The sequence below is a fragment of the Tenrec ecaudatus genome, chromosome 6, assembly GCF_050624435.1.
Source record: "Tenrec ecaudatus isolate mTenEca1 chromosome 6, mTenEca1.hap1, whole genome shotgun sequence".
In the NCBI taxonomy this organism is placed as follows: Eukaryota; Metazoa; Chordata; class Mammalia; order Afrosoricida; family Tenrecidae; genus Tenrec; species Tenrec ecaudatus.
This window is the reverse complement of record NC_134535.1, coordinates 173,304,983-173,327,610: the sequence shown is the minus strand read 5'-3', so window position 1 is coordinate 173,327,610 and position 22,628 is coordinate 173,304,983. Positions and strand designations below refer to the sequence as shown.

Below are 22,628 nucleotides of genomic sequence, written 5' to 3'. Positions count from 1 at the left end.
TATTTTCATTGTTACAAATTGAACATAATTAAAGCATAGTGATTAATCACAAAACCAATATGTAATTATAAATTGTGAAATATTTATTTCTAATTACAAATCAATGACATTTTGTCTTGAAGCATGGTATAGCATGGGTAATAGTATTCACTCCAGGTACTTCTATGTGGGCATATCTGCATGTGGGCAGACCCACCAGGAGACAGATAGGGGAGCAGGGTCTCAGTTCCTAAGACCACTGGAAATATGTGTTTTCTGATGATCTTAGGTGACCCCTATGAAGGGATCACTTGACCCTCAAAGGGGTCGTGACCCACAGGAGGACCACTGTGCTATGCTGATAGAGCCCATTCCTGGGAACTGGAGGAGCCATGTGGAGACCTCTGCCAGTGCTGAGATGCTTCTACCACCACTGGATCCGCAAGACTTCCCACGCACTGGCCTGTGATCTTCCTGCATTTGGCGTCATTTCATGTGTTTTGTGAATCTGAAGAGGATTTTATAGATTGATATTGGACATATGGGTTAATATCGGACTTATGGACTTGATTTGGACTGGGTTAGGATGTTTTCTCAATATTCAATTGTCTTGTATATAAAACTATTTCTTATACATATATGAGTGTTCCTGAATTTGTTTTTGTAGTCTATTCAGACTAGCACAATAGCCAAATTTCTTAAAACTAGAGTGGCAGGGACCTCTCAAGGACTTGCATGCATGATTTTTTGGATGGTTACTTTAGAGTTTCAGAACCAATGGGCCTCTTGTTTCTTTGTAATGATTCTCATTCAACTCACGCTCCCATTGCATTTGTGCAGGAATCTCTGCACTACAGATATATTGGGATCCAGGTGGGCGTGGTTTTGGGTGCTTCATGGAGAATAGTCTACACTCACAAGGTACCCAAGCTTACATTTTGTGCTGCTTTTGTTAGGTTCTTTCCAGTTGGTTCTGATTCATAGTGACTCCAAGTGGACCAGAACAAACTGTTGGCTGATCCTGTGCATTCTGACAGGCTCATTGTTCAGCTACTGTGCCAATCCTCCTTAATGAGGAGCTCCCTTTTATGGCTGACCTTCTACTTTCCCATGCATGATGCCTTCTCCGGGAACTTGTCTCTTCTGATACCGTGTCCAAAGCATGGGAGACAAAGTCTAAGGAGCATGCCAGGAGGAAAGGCCTAGTGATCTCTTCTGAAAAGATAGTCAGTAAAAACCCTAGGGTCTGACCTCATGCACAAGGTTGCTGAGAGTCAGGAGTGACTCAACAGCAGCTCCCACCACCAACAAGGAGATAAATAGATCATTGTTGCATAAAGGGGCTGTCCCAGTTCTTAACCCACAGATGTGGAAATGCACATAGAGAGACAGAATAGTCCCAATTCATGCTAACCAAATTAAGTCAAATCTAATCAAATCAATAAATATTTTATACTTAATTATGATGACTAAGCAAATGAGACTAGATGTGCAAATCAGCATTAACCAGGATGGGAGACTCATAGATATCTAACTTTCAAGTCCCATGCCCGGCCCACTATGCAAACATAATTTCTCACCATAGCACTAACATCTTACTCATTAAGAAAGTATCCCAACCCAGTCTAATTCAAGCCCATAAGTCCAGTATTAGCCCATATGTCTGGTACTGATCTATAAAGTCCTCTCCAGATTAATGAAACACATGCAATGATGCCGTATGCAGGACGGTCACAGGCCAGAGGGTAGAGACTCTGTGGATCCCGTGGTGTTGTAAGCAACTCTACGTAGCTTCTCCGGCTTCAGAGGTGTGGCTGCATCAGGCTAGGTCCATGTGGCTTCTCCAACTGAGGGCACTAATGTAGTTCCATGTGTCTTGTCAGCTGCAATGTTTCCCAGGGAATGAGCAGAGGGTCTCTCCCGCCTCCCAGGAGGAAAACCCAAACTTCCCAGAATTCTCAGGAGAAGGCTATGCCCACAGAGAGGCCTCATTGGCTATGATCCGACTGACAGACTAGACTACACCCCTTCACTCTTAATCCTCTCAAGTCCCAAATTGACATACTCAAGTATAAGCTGAGTTTTTCAGCACAGTTTTTAATGCTGAAAAAGCCCCCCTCAGTTTTTTTGTGGTAAAATTAGGTACCTTGGCTTATTCTTGAGTGTCTATGGTATGTAATTACCACACACCCAAAGGCAGAAAACTAGAGTCCTAGGAAAACAGACTAGTCCGTGAAGTTCTAGTTCTCACTGGTTCACTGCGTATTCCATTTTGCTTTGTTTCGTTCAAAAAGGACTGGTAATGTCAGTTGCCGAGTTTTCTTTTATTACCACTGCGTATGTGTTACACCTCTATGAACAACTCCCAACTAGCAGCTCCAATTTCGGCTCACACTTCTCTCCTAAATCAGCCATCTCTGATGGTTAGCTCATTTAACCGCGGGGCTTCCGACACAGCACGTCTATAGGCGTAACTTTGCTTATGCTCAGCCTCTCACAGCCTTTGCCTTATTTTGAAGCCTCGTTCAATGCCTGTCTCCAGCTTCAGGTGTTCTTTGTAGCTTTCGTTCAGTGTCCGGGCACTTTCTTTTGCCTTTGGGTACTGGTGATATTTGCTGGTTATTTAAATATTTGAACACGAACCTCATGTTTTTATAGTGCCACTTACTGTTTTTACCTGTGATTTATTTTATTTTATTACTACGTAGTAAGATAAGAAGTTTCTGGATGGCTGGGGATCATGACTTGTCTTTTCACTGGCAGTATGCTAAGTGGGGTGCTTAATTCCATTTGACTTAGAGCCAGATGCTAGACCAATATTAGATACTCAGCACGTATTTTTTGTTAATTGGATCACTATTGTCACCATATATAAAAAGAAAATCCTAATAGTTTAAAGATAAATTTAAATAAGCAAGCAAGCAAAAATAATACTAAGTTCTTGGAGAAAATTTAGGGAACTTCATGTAGGTGAACAATTTAGGTGTTAAATTTCCTTAAAGTTCAGAAGCCCTAAGACATGGGGAAGCTTCTTTGCCTGCTGTGAAAATTTTACTTGTTCAAAAGCGAAACGTTAGACAGATTTGGAAAAATATACTTATAACATTGATGACAAGAAGGGCTATTATTTGTGCTACTCAAAAATTCTAATAACTCACTTCAAAAATATCACCCAACAGAAAAACAGGGAAGTGATATAAATTGGCATGTCAAGTGAGAAAGTCCCCAAATAATCCTCCAATAAACATGGGAAGGCGTCAGAACTCACTAGCAGACATGGGAATATGAATTAAATAACAAAGAAATATCCTATTTCAACAACATTGACACAGATTAACAATAAGGATACCACTGCTGGGTGGGGTGTCAAAAATAGTGCATTCTCACAAGTGCTGAAGGAAATGTCAATTGTGTCAGCCAATCGACAACAGTATATTTTAACTCAATAACCTCATCTCAGAGACCCTGGCCCATTTAAATGAAAACCCTAGCGTACACGAGAATTTTCAAAGAATGCTTACTGTGATGTTTTTCACAGTGGCAAAGAAGCAAATGGAAAGGAAGTGGCGGTCTAACAGTAGGGAAAAGTGTATGAATTATTATGCTCTGCAAGTGCAATACTGGATAGGCATTAAGGAGAATTATAGATGAAGCGACGGAAAAAAAGAAGAATTATAGATATGCTAGTTGATTAGGGAGGGCTTTCTAATAAGATGTTGACTGAGGAAAGCACAATTTCTTAGTGTTTATGGTATGGTCCTATTTGTCTCAGCATGACAATATATAAATATTGTACAGGTCAATGTATGTATGTCTGCAAAAAAGAGAAGAAACTCTTTCTAAGAAGGGTTTCCTGGGGCGAAGGGCAACATGGATTAGGGTGGGGGAACAGAGGGGAGGAAACAAGAATAAAAAGAAAGGGATTAAGAAAAATCCTGGAATGTATGCCTTGGTCACATCTGTGTAGCATAAATGTGCAGGTAGGGATGCATATATAGAAATACCAGTGTTAATATGTGTTGAGTTTTAAGGATTTCTGATTGATCCCTCTTTATTACAGAATCTGGTTTCATTTTAGTCTTTTGGCTTTTTTGTTCCTTACCGGCTCACTGGGTGGCACAAATGGTTTGATTTTGTTCGTAGCAGAAAGGTTGGCAGTTTGGACCTACCCAGGGGCCTCACGGAAGAAAGAGCCTGAAGATTAGCTTCCTTAAAGACTGCAGCCAAGCAAGCCCTGTGGAGCAGTTCTGTTCTGTGACACATGGGTTATTCATTGGCCAGGAGTCGGGAGTCAACTTGACAGCACAGGACAATAGCAATAGGCTAATCTCAAGCTGAAGCCCAAAAACTGTGTGGATGGTGCAGGACTGGGCAGTGACTCACATTCTGCTGTACGCCTTGCTTCACGGTCACTGGCCGTTAGAGACCAACGGACATTTATGAAACACTCGAAGAGTTATTTTTTAAAGAAGATAGTACACTAACAGGAGGGCATTTCTGTTTTGCTGATATCCAATGTAGATACATAAGATACATGCAAACGATACTCAGGAGCTTCTCGATGAGTGGGATTGACTTAGTGGCTGCCCGGTGATCTCAGATACAACAAGGATGGTGAGGAGGATGCAGGACCAGAGTCTTTCTGTTCTCCCCACCTCGGGTTGCTATGGGCTGGAGCTGACGGTACGGTACCTCACAACCCTCGGAAGCAGAGGATTAAAGACTCTGAAGAGGGTCTCATTTAAGATACTATATGCAAATTTGGCAGCCAATAAATGAGGATTATTGATGATTGTACTCAACAGGGTCTGATTACCTCGACAAAATTCCCCCAGACTGTTTTTGTATTTTTGAAGAGCAAGCTTCCCATGAGCTTATTGACATAGAAATATTTTAGAGGAACCGAAGTTTATTTTGCCCTCTAATGGCTTCCTGAATTTTTGTGCCTTTGGGAAGTACAAACATTGTCTACTAACATCATCCTAACCCCTTAATTATAAAAGTGACACCAACATTTATAGTCATAAATTATCCACAGCAGATCAATGTTGGCACTAGCAAAATTAGTTTCGTGACTCTTTTGTGTGATGTGCATGCATGAGAAATATTAGCTTGCAAAGGTTATTGCTATATTAAATATAGCCAGAAGGTAACATATTTATATTGTAGTCTGATAATAATTTCCTTTAAGTGTGTTAGTTCCTCAGAAATGCATTATGCTTTGATGATTGACAATGATCTCCACATTTTGTATGCAGAAAAGGCCATCATTAAACTCATTATCAATATTTGTTTTAGAAAATTAAGGTTCAGTACCTGATCCTCATTTGAATGATATTGACACAATTTTCCTTATGTGGTTTGGTGCCATCGAGTCAGCCTAGACCAGTGGCTCTCCACCTTCCTAATGCCATGACCCTTTCATACAGTTCCCATGTTGTGGTGACCCCCAACCATAACATTATTTTCGTTGCTACTTCAAAACTATCATTTTGCTGTTGTGATGAATCGGGTGACCCCTGTGCAAGGGTCGTTCGATCCCCAATGGGGTTGCGAACCACAGGTTGAGAACCGCTGACCTAGACCCACCGTGACGCGTGCACGAAAGAACAAACTGTGCCCCGTGCCATCCTCACCGCCGTTACTAGGCTTGCGGCCACTGTCGCAGTCACCGCTCAAGTCCAGCTCATCAAGGGCCTCTCTGCTTACAGTTTGCATCGAGATCGCCAATCTACATCTGATGGTAGCAGAACAGAAATGCACTTCTGGTCCTGTAACTTCTTTCTTTCAGAGACAAATCTAGCCTTGAGCAACTTCCATTTGCTTTGGGCAGCCTGTGTCTGTCAAGCAACAGTGACGCTCAGGAGCTCTTAGAAGGGAGCCATTTTCATGAGCGCCTCTTAAGGCAAGACTCCCGCTGGATCCAGAGGTCATCACCGGACTTCTGGAAGCTGCTGTTTTCATCAGTCTCTCCACTGTCACTGGACTTCAAAACGATGTACAGATCCAGAGCCCACGGCGAACCGCTTGGTTTTACACTGTTTTGCCCTGTCCGGCATCACCCACTCCAATAGCTCCCGGAGATACGAAGACGTTCAAAATATTCATGGAAAAAGTCTTTTATCTTTCAATTGCATTTTTCCATGACGGTTTGGCGTATCCTTGTGTTTTCATCGCTCTTGGTGCCTGAGAAATGTGAGATTTGAGGAAGGTGCCTACTCTGCGATACCTCTGTCCTCCGGAGTTTAGTGCAGCTGTTCGTACTGCCCCCGGGGACCGGGACACGTAGGGGCTGCTTTGCTATTTGCCTGACTCATTGCCAGCCCCGAATTTCTCTCCAGGCAGCTCCCGCCTTAGCCTCCTTTCTGAGCTCCTCAATGAAACCCTTGGCTCTAACTTCTCTATCAGCTGAAGGTGATGTCCCAGGGCCAGCTCATACCTCTCCTGATTCTACAAATCACGGGCTTTGGACTTTTGCCACGCTCTGAATTAGAACCGTGAGAGCAGAGCTTTAGGCTGAGGTGGAGGGAAGGTGGTGCTGCTGGCTTGCCTTGATATCTGTTCTAGCCGTCTTCGGAGAAGCACAGGAGGATAACGCGGTTGTGTGTGTGTGTGTCTATTGTGTTCCATAGACACATCCTTTGTCTCTTAGATAGGATCGCAATGTATCTGACCTCTAGTTCTGTCTTTTTTTTTTTTTTTGGCTGAAGCCAGAGCTCAGAGTTCCCACGGCCTAGGCTTGCCCTAGTCTTTTGGGTTAGACTAGACTACGCCATTGCTCACAGCACTTTGCATACATTGTGCACAGCATCAGCAGAAGGCACCATTAGGGAAACTGGGGTGGGGGTGCAGAGGGGATGGACGCAGTGATGGATTCTCGAGCATAGCTTCTCTGTGGTGGGCAGCTCCCTGTTGCGGTGAGTACTGTGAGCATGCACTCTGTGTGTGACTGCTGCTGCTGGGGTTTTAGGGGCCACAGAGTTGGCTTCGGCCCATAGCGCCCCTATGACACACAGACTGAAGCACTGCAAGCTCCTGTGTCGTCCCCCTGTTGTTCCTGTGCCGGAGCCCCGATGCAGTCACTCTGTCAATCCATCGCCTTGCGGGATTTCCTCTTTTTGCTGCCCCTCCACTTTACCAAACGTGACGTCCTTCTCCAGGAGCCGGTCTCTCCCCGTCCTTGCCTCTGCCCTTACTTCTTCCAATACAAATCGGTTGATCCTTTTAGTAGCCTTTAGAACTTTTAATATTCCTCACCAGGATCACAATTCAAACGCACTGATTATTCTATGGTCGTCCTTATTCACTGCCCAGTTTCACACCTGAGGCCTTAACGAAACATCCTTGCTTTTCATTACTCTACAGGCCAATCCTTACAACTGGGCATCTGACTATGGATATGATCCAATTGTGAAAGTATGTGTTACCTGTTTGGAGAATAAGGGAAACTCAGGGTCACACTTAAGGCCCTGTATCTCTGGGTAGCAGAAAAATGAGGCTTTCTACTCCCACAAAGAATTACAGCAGTGTGGAATCCACAGGGACAGTTCTACCCTGTTGTGCAGAGTCGCTATGAGTTTGACGCAACTCGATGGGGTGAGCTGAGAGTCTGTTTGAGTCTTTGGGTGGGAGAATGGCTACGTGCTTAGCTGCCAGGCCAAACACTTGAGGTTGGCATCCATCTGGAGGTTCCTGACAATCTACTTCTGAAAAAATCAGACGCTCTCTGGAACATAATTCTACCCTGTCGCACGTGGGGTCCCCATGAATAGAAGTTGATTCAATGGCTACTTGTCCTGATTATATTTCAAAATAATATCAGTCTTCGCCTATATGAAAAGTATTTGGATAAACTGCCTGAATTCAAAACCCATATTCATTTTCCCCAAAGGTCTTTAAAAAAACAAAGACTATTAGTAATCATTCTTCCATATGGGACTTTTAAAAAACAAAGAAAATGAAAGGTTTCTGATTTTAAACAAGCAACATTGCATATTTTCTTGATTCCTTCACATACTTTGAAACAGATAAAATAATTTTTGATTCCCATCATCGTGAGATGCATACGCCGATATTTACTGCATGGCTGGAAGAGATTCCAGGTGGCTAGTCTTTTCTATAAGGCGGTGGAAGCTTTCCATCAGTTGCAGCAGCATGATTCACAAGCTTAAATTTAAACAGACGTGAGCTCTGAAGATCTTAGTCAGAACGGGATGGAAAGTCCTTGCTTTACTAGAGTGTGAGTACCTTGTCCTGACTCAACCCATCACTGGACATTTGTGGAGGTCTTGGGTAGTGTAAATTGTTAAGAACTGGACTACTCCTGGAAAGGTTGGTGGCTTGAATCCACCCCAGGCACCTCATAAGAAAAGTCACTTTTGAAAACCCAGTGGCACACAGTTCTACTCTGCAACACATGGTGTTGTCTTGAATTGGAATCAATTGATGACAACTTTTATTTCTTAATATATGTCGGTGCTCTTGGTAATGAACCACAACCACAAGTGTAGGTAGACGGAGCTGCCTTATTTATAGTATTCCAATTCTCACTCTGCAATAGTTTACTCTGTAGTTGGGTTAGCTAGCAGTTTTCCAAGATTGGTCCATGGTAAATGAGTTTTAAGGACTGTTAGTATTATATATAAGAATATGTTATTACTTATTAATCATTCTTATATTGTCCAGTGTTATTGGTTACCATGCGCATACATTTTTCTTCTTCAGTTCTGATTATTTCCTTGGGCTGTGTTCCCATAAATGGGACACTTATATAAACTCTTTCTTTTATCTTTTTGACATGTTGCTAAATTGCTTTAAAAAATGCTGGCTCTTTAAAGTCTCATTATTAGTGTTGGAGAACAATTGAATTAGCATATTATCACCACTGTTAATCTTTTTTTCAGTCTTGCCATTTATCTAAGTGAAAATAATAACTCATTTTAATTTGTATTTTTTATTTTTAGGTCATAAGTATGGTTATTTTCCTCTGTATTCCCCCCCCCCCTTTCCTCCCTCTCTCCATCATGTCCCCTTGATAATCTATAAATTATTCTTTGGGGGTTTTTTTGGTAACAGAATTTTTTTCATGAAATTTTAAAGCTCCCTTGTATTAGGATGAATTTAAGGGTTCTTTATTCTGTTCATTAACCTGGCTGATTTTCATGAAAGGCACATGGTTTTGATGATTTCTGTTGTGAATTTTATTATCTAATAAGTTCTCATTATAATGACTATTTCTTTGGAAATTTATAGATGATCTTTAGAAACATTTTCATAAATTTCAAAACAAAAATATCTCAACATTGAAATGTTGAATGCAATTTCTTAAAACTGAGAGATCAATTTTTTACAACAACACAACACAAAATGTCTTTCTATTGCTATGCTTTTCTTTTTTGTATCTTTATGATTTTCTTGTTAGCTTAAATCAAGGTCCTAAGAACGTTTTTGTGGGGGGGGGGGTGGTGTTATTTCTAATGGGTCCTTTTTCTATTATAAATTCTCATGGAAAAGGAAAAAATGTGTTATTCTTACAAGTATTATTGCTAGTATTAATCATTAGCATTTGATTCATTTATGTATTTCTAAGGTCAAATTTCATGCTGTCCATGAATGCCTTTATGGTCCTATTTTTCATTTTGAAAAGTTATGTTTTTAAAAAAAATCTCTCTTTACTATCTTTTTTCAACAGCTAGGCATTCTCAAATAACATTGGAAGAAGGTGTGTGTGTGTGTGTGTGTGTGTGTGTGTGTTTAACATGAAGCTGACATGTCAATCTCTGGGGAGGTCTCCCAGGACAGGTAGACAGCCCTACCAAAGGGAGGAAGGATACAGATGCGAAGAACCATACAGGAGAGGGGAAATGGAGCAAACATGTCCTTATTCAAGCTGTTGCCTCCATAGATGCACATCCTTGGTTTAACACATCATAAAATATGAAAAACCACAAAACATAGACTCAGGAGGGCTACCAACATTGATAAAATACAACAGAGATGTGGTATTTTATGTGAGTAGAAGCCCCATAAACTCCTGGCAAAGCTTCAATGTTTGGGAAGATGCCTCTTTTTTTTCACGGCATAAAAAGTCTTTCTCTTTTTTGAAGGTACTCTGTTGAGAGAAAGACAAGCGTATTCTTTGTTCTAATAACCTGGCATTCCCTGATGCTTACCTTCCTGACATGATCGTTAAAGACAAAATGGGTGCAAAAGAAAATGTGGTGAAGAAAGCTGATGGTGCCTGGCTATCTAAAAAGATATCATCTGGGGTCTTAAAGGCTTGAAGATAAACAAGCAGCCATGTAGCTCAGAATCAACAAAGCCCACATGGAAGAAACACACCAGCCTGTGTAATCACGAGGTGTCGATGGGATCAGGTATCAGGCACCAAAGACCCAGAACAAAAAAAATCATAATATTGTGAATGATGGGGAGTATGGAGTGGAGACCCAACGCCCATCTGTAGACAACTGGACATTCCCTTACAGAAGGGTCACAAGGAAGAGACGAGCCAGTCAGGGTTTAGTACAGCACTAATGAAACATACAACTTTCCTCTAGTTCTTTAATGTTTCCTCCCCCCTATAATCATGACCCCAATTCTACCTTACGAATCAGGCTAGACAAGAGCATGTACACAGGTACAGATAGCAACTGGGAACACAAGGAATCCAGGACAGATAAACCGCTCAGGAATGATATTGAGAGTAGTCATACCAGGAGGGGGATTGGGGGGTAGAAAGGGGAAATCAAGCACAATGATCTTCATATAACCCCTTCCCTGGGGGTCAGACAACAGAAAACTGGGTGAAGAGAGACATTGGTCAGTGCAAGACATGAAAAAGTAATAATAATTTATAAATTATCAAGGGTTCATCAGGGAGGGAGGAGAAAAAATGAGGAGCGGATACCAAGGGCTCAAGTAGAAAGAAAATGTTTTGAAAATGATGATGGTAACAAATGTACAAATGTGCTGGGCACAATGGATGGACATGTGGATTGTGATAAGAGTTGTATGAGCCCCCAATAAAATGATTTAAAATAATAACTAAAAAATGGCAAGTGCATTACTAAGGAACTAGTCTGCAACCATCCACTGATTGTTTATATGTTTAAACATACTTTGAAGTTTATGATATGTGTATCATGCCAATATTTTAATATTCTAAACTACAGTCATTTTAACTTAGTTCTTATTTTTTCTTCTTTTTATTTCTTGGTGCCTTTCTTTTTGACAAATTAATCAGGAATTTGTCTACTTTGTTCTATATTTTGAAAAAATCATTACCTGAGCTTAATTTAGCTGATTAATATTTATTTTTTTATTGTCATCATCTCTCTTTCCCATGCATTCTGGGGCTGAATATTTCTTTTCCTTTTAAAAGAAATTTCTTGACATATATATTTTTAAACTTTATTTCTTAATTAATAAGAAAAACAATAATGATTTGAATTTTCCCATAAGTGCAGATGTGACTGAAATTCCAGTCATAGTTTTTATCAGGCTGTTAGTCCTACTTTTAATTTGCATATGTACACATTTAGTTTTTAATTGTGTAAGTGCCTCATCACACACACACCAAAAAAACCCAAAAACCCTCTCAGATTGTAGTGCCGTTGACATTATTGATCTTTATAAAAAAATTAGTGAGTAGTTGGGCAGAAGCATATTGTTCATCATTCTCCTGATGCCATATTAATTCTAAAGTCTCTGTGAACAAGGAAAAATAATTTTCATCTAAGCTGCTTTCATCTAAGACTTACAGGTAAACTATTTTTTTCAGAAATTAATTCAGTTAACATTTCAAATATCCATATTTTAGAATATAAAGCAAAATTGCCTAAATGTGGTTAATATGTAATATAATCAAAGTACTAAGATAAATGATTTTCACTGAACTTTATGGCTGTCACTACATATCTGCTTTTGCACTGAAGTTTATTGTTTTTTAGAAGAGTTTTGTGCAACTAGTATTACTTCTTAGGCAGAAAGAGAAGGTATAAGTACACATAGGGATAGAAACACTCTTCAAAGATTTATTTGGTATAAAACAACATTTGGAATCTCTTTTCTACCTGTAATGAACAATACTATTTAAAAATACACAACCTGACATTATTTAAGACACATGATTCTCACAGGGATGTTTGTATGAGATACATGTGGGGATATATTCTCGACGAGTTGACAACATAAATTTCTAGGTACCAGTATCTCAATATGGAAATGATATGCATGTCTAAAATACAAAGCAAATAAAAACTGCACCCAACAACTAGAACATCAGCGTTTTTACATGAGCAGGCCATAAACATCTATAAGTAAACAGAAAATAGTTAATCGTCCTTTCACCGTGCTGAACCACTGACCCTTGAAAGGTTAGCAGCTCAGTGCTGTAACTTCGGTGTCACCAGGCTCCTCCCAGCACCGTAGTCGTATCAAACGTAGGCGAGCATGGTCATGCATAGCTTTGACTTTGCTGTTGAACTTGCTGATACTATTATGCAAATGAAGCATGGGAGTGAGGAGAATGCCCTTATTTGTTAACCTTGCAACCCATTAGAAGATTACAGCCTGTCCGGTTGCCAGCGCGTCTTTGTAACAGAGAAAGGGAGCATGCTTCCGTGCTACCGGGGCTTACGGTTCATTTGTCCTACGATTAACCTCTCTCTCTCTCTTTTCTTTCTAAATTATGGCCAGGTGTACCATAATTTAGAAGAAAAACATTTTCTCAAAAGGAGTCCTCTGCACCTCATTCATGGAGAAAGAATGACACGCAGGTGATGTCTTTGTCTGCGGATCAACACAGCAGCCTTTATGAGGGTCCAGGGTAAAATGGCCCTGCCCTAGTTAGCTGTGTCCTATAGTGTAATGCTCTCAATGGAACTGCAGGTGCACTGGGGGAGGTTCTGCTGAGAGAAGTGAGTCAACCACAACAGGGCAAATGCTGCATGAGCCCCCAGCACACGGCTAAAGGCCAAGACAAAGCCAGCACAGCAAAGGGAGCGGCAGGCTTTGGAGGTTCCTAAGGGAGGGCGAGCAGGGGTGGGACAATGAAGTAATGGGCTAGAAGGTTGAAAGGCACTGATTTTGATGACAGGGAGGATACAGATTCAAAAGAGGAAGAGAGATTGTGGGTGGAGTTGAGTGGCTTGAACTGTTAAACAGAGTTGAGGGTCTGCATTGTAAGCGCACCTAATTCACAATAAAAACATTCATTTCTTAAAAGAAAACAACATGCAGGTACAGTTAGCTCATGTCTACTTGTTTATACCAAGTCTTATTGGGACAAACAGTTAAAGTACGTGGGCTACATGCTCGCCCAACTTCATCCTCAAGCTTCCCGACTAGCTTCTCAGCTTTCTTTGGACCTTATTTCACTCTCGACCCTTTTGCATATTTAAAAAAATCTGCTTCCCAGAAAGAGCTCTCTTGTAAAATAAGGTGACGGTTGTTCAAATTAATCTGAAAAATCGAGTTATCCTCATTTGTTAGATAGATTGTCTAGGGATTGCTTGGGGATGTGTGAGAAGATTGTCTCGGCCACTTGAGCTCATAGGTCTACAATTGCTCATGTATTTGTCTCTCCTAAGACAGCACAGCCCAAGGTTCAGATAACGACTCTAGATCCATTGAGGGCGTTCAAACCCTCCCCAAAACCATTGCTGTCAAGTCTACTCTGACTCACAGCGACCCAACAAGGCAGAGTAAAATCGTCCCCAGGCTTTCCAAGGCTGCACACCTTTACGGGAGCAGAATACGACATCTTTCTTGCAGAACTCCTTGCTATTGAGCCAATCCTGACCCACAGTGACCCAATGTGACTGAGCCGCTAACCTTTTATGGGCGTAGCAAGCATTGCCTTTTTCCCTTAGACGGTTTGAGCTGTTGACCTTGCAGTTGGCAACCCAACGCCCAACCACGACACTCCCAGGCTCCTCTTCCTGCTGCAGTGGTTTGCTAGCACCTCAATCCTTCCTGAGCACTTCACCATCCACTGATTGATTAAGTATCACGAGTTAGTCATTCTCTGGTCCAATTCCGTGGCCTCAGTTTGAATTGTTTGAACTATATTTTACCATAAATTTTAAAATGTGGTCAAGGAATTTTAAAAAATGGAGTTTCACAGATAGCTGAATTATGTGAACAAAGACTATATTTAATGATACAGCCTATCAAATATTGGGAACTCATCTGCCCCAAAATAGCACTATGATTATTTCTCTCCTCGTTTTCTATCTGTGTCTATTTCAACATTGAAATAAATTCAGTTAATAATTGCTAGTGAGTAGTTAAGTCAATCCACTGTCTATGTGCTACTTTGTCACACTGTGATGACTTATCTGTTGCTATGATACTGGAAGCTATGCCACTGGTACTCCAACAGGATCACCTATGGTTGACAGATTTCAACCAGAGGAGCCTCCCGTCTAAGAAGAATGACTTGGTGATAGAGTTCCAAAAATCAGTCCACGAAAACTCTGAATCAGACAGTGCTGGAGCATGATTCCTGCAGGTTGGAACGCACCTGCAGGAACACAGTTGCTGCAGCAATGGCTTCAGGCACAGCAAGCATCGTGAAGGAATGCAGGACCGGGCAATGCTTTCTTCCATTGTACACGGGATGAGGACTAACAACAGCCAACCCAAGGGGCACTGGATCATTCTCTTCTCACTTGACATTTCCGATGACTGCAGATAATTTCCTCTGAAAGATTCTCTTCCCTTGAGATGACCCGGTCCACTTTTTTGTCCTCAGCTACCACCCACATGTCAACAGTCTTCCTAACAAGCCATCTGTTCCAAGGGCTCTTCCTACTCAACCTGCCTCATACCAAGCTCACACACTCCTGCTCTTGACTTAATGCTCTGTTGCGGGTATGGCGACACCATCCCATCAGCTGATAACCCGTGCATCTACTGACTAACCACTGCTGGAAACAGTGTACCTTTCCTGCCGCATGCTCCTCCAAACCACCAGCATCTCTCTCTCTGGTGCTTCCCTTCACTCCCCAAATTCTATTCTTATAGGCCACTTAGCTGATCTGAAAAAACAACAACTTCTACAGCAGGGTCAAATTTTCACAGGTAACAATTCATATGTGCAAAAATTAATTAAAAAAATTAAATGTAAGTTTCTACCTCTAAGTGCCAAGTTCTACTTGCTAGCATTACATGATTTTCAATGAATCCTAATGAAGTTCAGTTGCTTCCAAACCACTTTAGGTTTCTGACCCTCCCCTTGTCTCACCGGGCCACGTCCGAGTTGGGTGGGGGTCCCTTCACAGCTTCACAGCGTTGCTGGAGAGGGGCCACGTGTCCTGTAGCTGTTTTGGCTTCTCAATGGCGTGTTGTTAAGAGGAACTGGACCTTTGTCATCTCTGGTCATGTCCACTGTGAGTCCAGATGTCCATTCCTACTCCATGGTTTTGGTTGTCTACTCAGATCCCGCTGTCTTTCTACTACTTCATGCTCCATTTAAGCACTCTCTCTGCTAATCTCTGGGACAGGGGACCATTAAAAAAAGATATTCCCTCTAAGCCCCAGGGGCTAAAGAAGTGTTAAACCTACAATCCTCTCCATGTTAACTAAGAACTGATTTCTGACATTCTTCTTAGTCACTGCCATTGAGTTCATGCTGACTGAGAACCCCCCCTACCCTCCGTGGGTTTCTGAGACTGTAACTGTTTATGGAAATCGAGAGCCCAGTTTTTTTTCCCCTCAGAGATGCTGGTGGTTTCAACCTGCCTACCATTAGGATCTCAGCCCACTGAGGAACCAGTACACCACCTTAGAGTCAAAAATAAAATAAAATCATAGCATCTTAACAAATGAAATGAACTAATTTGACTTCCTTGTAAAAGTCTTCTGATCAGGCCAATTCAAGGTCCCTTCATATTTGAAAGTCAACTCATGGTGAGACATTAGCAGCCATGACTGCCTCTGAAGCTGCCTCCCATCGGCCCCTCCTTCCCCAGTGTGGACTGGGGCCAGCTGTTTGCACATGGACTGAAGTCTGGCTTCCCTCGGCTTTCCCTTCCCTACTCAGTGTCCCCACAGTAGCCGGGCAGCTGTCCGTTTATGCAAACCAGAGAGGGTGAGAAGCCTGGAGAGGTGTCTTCCTCCCTGCTCTGGCTGATTCCCTTTCCAGGCCTACTCTGATCTCTCCACGAGCACACTGGTCCCATTTCCTGGCAACAGTGACTCTACCAGGCCTGTTCCTGGCTCTGCCTCTACCCTGCCAAGGCCTCTTCTTACAGAGTGAGTTCAGGAGGAGCGCCAAGGAGACGCAGCGGATGGAGAGCCTGGAAAGGCTTTTATCTCCCTTCTTTTTATTTTCCCCCCTAAAGCTTCACCACCATCCTTGACTTGAAAAAATGTGGCAGGATAATTTATTAATGCATTAAAATATTTTCTCTTTGTCCCATATCAAGCTAAATACCCGCTGAACCTATTAGTATTTTCTTGCCTCGGGAATTTTGTTTTTTTTTGCAGGGCAGAAATCAGAAGCTTTGTGAAGCCAGCAGCATGTTTTTCACCCCCTCCCAAGGTTACATTCCCTGTGGAGTACCTGGGTGGGTCGTGAAGTGAAGCTAGTTAACAGGCTGACCTGAGAAGTGAAAGGTTGCATGTTCCAATGCCCCGGAAGCCCATGCGAGAAAGACCAGGCCATCGGACACAGCCTTAGGAACTCCTATGGGCCACGCTTCTCACGGGTTGGAATTGTCTCAATAGCCACGTGCTTAACATTCCTGGTGGAGTGAATGTCAGTTGTCCTGGAGCTAGGGGGGAGCGAAAGCTAGGGGAATCCTCAGAGATCCTTCTCCCAGGGAGAAGTTAGCAGGCCCAGAGGAGGGAGACTCCTGAGCACAGGGGAAGCACCTGCGGGAGGTATTCAGGCTGCAGAACCAACTGCCCCCCATAGTGTTTGCAAAAGAGATGCTATGCTGGACCTGCCCATTTCCAGGTGGCTCCTGCACAGCCCTGGAGCAGAAGAGTCTCTGGGCTCGAAGGGAAAAACAAAGGCCAGACAGTAGCCACCTGCACAGGAAAGGCCGGCCCGGTACTCCGGTCATCTGAAGGCCACTGGGCTATGTTCTGAGAGCTCAGCAGTTTGCAAACACCCGCTGCTCCACGGGAGAAAGATGGGGCTTACTACCCTCATAAACAGTTCGTCTCGGATACCCACAGGGCAGTTCTATCTTGTCCTATAAAGTCTCTGTGGGCCATCAGCTCGATGGCAGCAAGTTTGAGCTGGATTTGCGGCTCTCCACACCACTCTGGAGAGGGAGGGGCCTGGGGACATCTGAAATCACCTCTCCCAGGTGGGGGAGAAGAATGGGGGCAGAGTATGGCATAGGATGATGTCAAATGAAATGAAATGAAACAAACAGACAAAAAATACCATGGTGATTATTTTGTACACCTGGGTAGGTACCCCTGAACTTAGATTTGAATTCCCCACATTCTGTTGTCAAGATTTTTTGACATTGATAAAAGAAACACAATGTTCATCCCTTTGTAAAAGGTGTACCCTGAAACCCTCTCTTCTGCACTTCTTCCTATTCCCCTTTGGTTTCCTATGCCCAGTTTAGTTAAAAAAAAAAAGTAAATTAATCAAAGACCAAAAAAGGGTAAGAAGAATGAAGTCAGAGGAGGCAGGAGGTGTGCAAACCATCCTGGAGGGGTATGTAACTGCTCATAAGAACCGGGAAGAGATGACCCACGCCCTGCTCTCTAATACAGTCAGAACAAGAGCCAAAGGTAGGAGCCTAGTAGAGACAAAAACACCGGGATTTCCTCTCCCTTCCGGAGGGGGCTCGGACACGACTGCACTGATGAGAAGAGACCCACCTCTTACCTGGCTCACGGGGAGAGACATCCAGATAGAGCAACTTCAGTTGTCGGGACAAAATCATCTCATTCAGTTTTTTCTGAAGAAGGAAATATTCTTCAGAGAGCTTTGATATCTAAAAAGAAGGTCATGAGCGACGTTAAATTGGGGAAAGGAATGTAGCCAGCAGTAGCGAGATCAACTGGGCTGTGGTCAATGCCTAGCAATGGGCCAGGGGCTTGGATGCTACACTCTCTTTCTCCAGGAGTCGTGGTGGGTGGGTGGTCTAATAAAGTGCCCCTTTCCCCCTTGTGTTTCTTGCGCACCTCACATTTACTCGTGAGAGCACCAAGCATGGCACGCTACCTGCTGTCTTCTTTCCCAACCCGCTTCTTCCCCGGGTCTCTGCGCTCACCCTTGGGCCGCAATTGCCTCTGTGCTTTTAGTCAGGCACCTCCCTCCCTGCTACCTCTGACTACCTCTCCACCCTCTCTCCTCCACCCTGGCAGTCTGAATAGTCTGGCTTCAGGAGTGTTCCTTGTCTGGCTCCTCCCGGCATGCCCATTTCTTCTGAGCACCCGTGTTGCTAACGTGGCCCCCCGTTAGAGTGCGTGTGGGACCTCCAGCCTGAATCCACGATGCATGACTCAGTCACTTGGTATTGCCTCACAGCCGGTCTGATTTGGTGTCAGAGTAAAGAAATTTAGGTTCAAATAAGAAGAGATACTCTTTAATTCAGGGATGCTATAAATTTTAAACGACCTCTTTTCATAAACTGGGGGGAGGGAGGGAGGAACAAGTTGGGTTCAGTAAATTAATTAATGAGAGAATTCTGTGGCCTCCTGGAAGTGGGACCTGCTTGGGTCACAGTTTGAAACAGCAAGGAACATGTCCAAGGGCAGGCATTGCAGTCTTCTCACGGGTTCGGGCAACGCGAGAGACCAAAAACCGAGTTTAGGGATGCTTCCTGGGACGAAGTCATTATGATGTCTCGTCTATCGTTTTATCACCTTAGCCTGACCATGCGGTCCGTATGAATTTATAAAGTGCATATGAGAGCCACTTAGTTAAAACCCAGCATTTTGCACAGGAGAAAACGGAAGTGCTGGTGTATTAGGTGCTTTTCTTGAGTCCAACTGTTAATCAAGAGAGAGCAGGGCCTGGCAGCCGGATCACAGAGTTCCATTCCTCGGGCTTTCCACACTGCTATATTAACTCAGACTAACGAGCATCCCAACTGTACCCAAGAGAAGCCCTAGCACCCATTTTTCCTTTGAGCAAGAGAGTTGAATCATGCCTGTTTATAGAAATATCTCTGAAATGTGGCATGAAATACTCTCCAAGAAGGATGATTAATAGTTGTCTTTTATGATTCTTCATTGTTATGATAAACCATAGAAACATACATTTTCAGCACCTCATTATGGCCACATATCTATTTTTGATATATAATTATGTTTTCCCAAATAAAATTTTGGCCCAGAAGAAAGCATAAGCTATTAGGATTTAGAAAACTCTCACATACTCTCTTTCTTCTTCCTTTTTTTTTTTTTAGCAACAATGAAATTGCTCACAGATAAGTAACCATTTGCTACAAAATATCAGCATTTCAGGAAGCTGCTTATTTGAGTAAACCAATTCCTAACTACCTTATGAAATAATATCTCTATGGAATTTTGAACGGTGATAGCACTGTCTCCAAACAAAAACAAAGACAAAAACTCACTGCCCTTGAGTCAATTCCAATTCATAGTGACCCTCCAGGACAGAGCAGAACTGTCCCTGTGGGTTTCTGAGACTGTCACACTTTATAGGAATAAAAAGCCTCATCTTTCTCCCTTGGGCAGCTGGGTGGTTTCGAATTGTGGAACTTTTGGTTAACTACCCAACTTGTAAGACCCCATGCACAACCTGAGCTCCTTATTATAGCCCAGGAGGTTGGTTTACACCAGTTAACTTATTAACTGGTTATTTCAATATAACAACCCTTGACACACTTTATTAAAATGTTTTTTTTAGAATCTTATAAAAGCAGATGGAAACAATATTTATCAGGGATGAATTATCATTAATTCAGTTACTGAATCGTTCCTAGACATTTTTAGTGGGATAGACAGTTATTAACATACCTGTTTTGAAAAAACTGCCAAATCACTTGCTTCCTTGTCCACAGTTGCTTTGGAATCTTGCTCCTCTCTCATATTAAAATGAAAGGCATCTTCATGTTTTATGGGGCTGGAACACACATTGTGAGCATGTCCCGTGCCTTCCTTTGTGGCTGTCACCATCTCTTGATGCTTAAAAGAAGAGGGTAGCCCGTCCTTTCTTAATTCTTGCCTTCTCTTATAGCCCCGGTATTTGCTCTGGATGAAGACTGCTGCTTTGTCTTCTTCTACCAGGTCTGGATTCACTTGCTCATGTTGCCTTTCTCTGACCGTCCCATGCCTCTGCTGGCTTTTGTCCTGGCTGACAGCTGATGCATTCTGGGTAACCACAGAGACCTTCTTTTCTTTTTCTTTGCCATTTGTATTTTGGTAAATAGACCGTTCATTAAGGCTGGGTTCCAAGGAGCTTTCGAATGAAGGCTGCTGAGTCCCATTCGCAGCGAGCCAAAGTCCCGAGTAGTTGGCTCTGTCTGAAGTGCCCTTCCTTTCTGGATAGGCCATTTTCGAGTCGCCAACATTTCTCTCCTCGGTGTGCCTCTGGTCGCAACTCTGGATCACAGAATCCTCTTCCTCCATTTTCCTCGGGTTAGTGCTGCCATCCAGGTCTCTGATAGCCTTCTGCTTGGGGTTCCATTCTGCCCAAGAATCCCTGACCAGGCACACATCTTGCCTAGCCTCTTCCTCCCATACATTGTTCATTTTGTTCGGTGTTTGATGTCCCTGGTCGCCACTCTCTACCGCGTGAATGGCTTCATTCGCAGCTTTGGAAGTGGATGGCTCCCCCACAGCGGTATCGCCCCCATTGCTGGGAGCCGGGGCCTGGGCTGCTTTCAAAGAGATGGCATTCGCTGTTTGCTTCTTCAAACAGGATTCCCTGTGTAAAACACACAGCATCTGAGTCCACGAGACCCCAAACTGAAGCTTTTAAATTCTTGGCCATAGTTATGTGCTACGTCATGTTCAAAGAAACCGGAAAGACTCAAAACTAGAACTTAGCAAGTCACCTCCGCAAACACTTTCCAAAATGTCCTCTGGAGCAACGCCTGAGCTGGCTACTCCAATCATGAGGCCGTCAGTTCCAGGTAAAGGTGGGCACCAGCCGAGCATTTGAATAACCACAGTCCCATTGGAACGAGGGATGAAAATCCCAGAGAAGGAACCCCTTCAAAATAACTGAGGTGAAGGGGTGTGGTGCGGTGCATCAAGACCTGAGTCAGCCCACAGGGTCTGTTCAGTAGGCGGCCAGTCTGTTCTTTCATAACACCCAGTCTACTGAACACAGGCTATGGCTTAGCAAGTTTAAGGGAAAACAGTGTCATTGCTAGTTTATGACCCTGCAATATTGTCCCCCCAAGTTTCACAGTTGGTACCTCATCAATATCTTCCCACCATAAATCTTCCTAACGTGAAGATAAGATGTTCACTTTACTGAACTCCATCCTCCGGCCAGGGGCAAGCCCTTACAGGAGCACCCGGCCATGAAGAGTGTGAGAGCAGGGAACCGAATAGTCATAACCTGACCCCCTCTCATGCTCCCACTGAAACTTGGGAAACGGTTTGCCGGATACATTTGATTTGGGGCCAGGAAAGCTATGGGGAAGTGTTGCAATGTTTGCAAAGAAAGGCTCCGTCAGGCCCCTCCGCCTCCTCCTTCTCCAGCCTTTCTCTCTCCTGCCTGTGAGCTTCCCTCAACGCTCTACTCGTCCTTTTTTAATGTCTGACACCCTGGTCTACGTTCCACGACAGTCCCCTCAACATCAAGGTCCCATCCGAGACCCAAGTCGAGATGGCTTCTTCTTTACACATGGTTTGCTGAGAGGAATCCCGTAGATAATAAAGACTTAGCAAGTATCTGCTAACTTGACAGGAGAAAGGGGGTAGCATCCGACTTCTTTACTACATGTATTCTTTTTAAAAATGCTAATATCGGTAAGTAGCCATATAAAATGTACAAGTAGTAATGGCTAGGCGTGGTGAACTAAGTGTCTCTCCATTAGCAACCAGAGTTTGCATTTCCCTTAGACCTCTGCAGATAGGAGTGACAGGTGACATCTACTTGCCTGCTCTTGACGTCAGCACTTGGCCCTTGTGAGGTTTATTGGACTGCTTTGCAGCCCAGGGAACAACATATCTCACGCGGTCCCTTGCAGACCAAGGGAAAGAGCATAGATCAATTGTGCTGTGTTTATTGATTGACCTGGATTGTCATGCAGGATGGGTGAAGGTGAGAGGAAAAGATGGCAAAGAAACCCAGAGAGCTTAGATCAGCTATGGGGCCAATTTTGGATAACGGAACAGCAGGGAGTGGATGCTGGGAGGGAGAGAGAGAGAGAGAGAGAGAGAGAGAGAGAGAGAGAGAGAGAGAGAGAGAGAGAGAGAGAGAGACTGTGTGTGTGTGTGTGCATGTGTTTGATCTCATCTCTTCCCTTTTGTGGTGTCTACTTCTGATGTAAGAGACAGGGTCTGACCTTGAACTGGAATGACCTTTATACTTCCTGGCACCCCCAGTCATCTTTCTACCAATGCAAGTTTCACCACGTAAGCAAAGTGCAGACATTTTCTCTATCCCCATACCTACCAAGGCGCCCTACTGCTGCAGTGGTTAAGCAAGCACTCAGCTGCTAACTGAAAGGCGAAAAGTTCGAACTTAG

General features: G+C 43.2%; 1 protein-coding gene across 1 annotated transcript in view; it reads right to left on the bottom strand.

The window, feature by feature from the left end:
* The window catches only part of MYO3A (myosin IIIA), a 258,190-nt gene that overhangs the window by 23,486 nt on the left and 212,076 nt on the right, over positions 1-22,628 (bottom strand). The window contains exons 28-29 of the mRNA XM_075553416.1: positions 19,942-20,851; positions 17,807-17,948 (exon numbers count right to left, since the gene is read on the bottom strand). Coding sequence (XP_075409531.1) covers positions 17,807-17,948; positions 19,942-20,851 — 1,052 coding nt within the window. The remainder of the gene's footprint in view (positions 1-17,806; positions 17,949-19,941; positions 20,852-22,628) is intronic.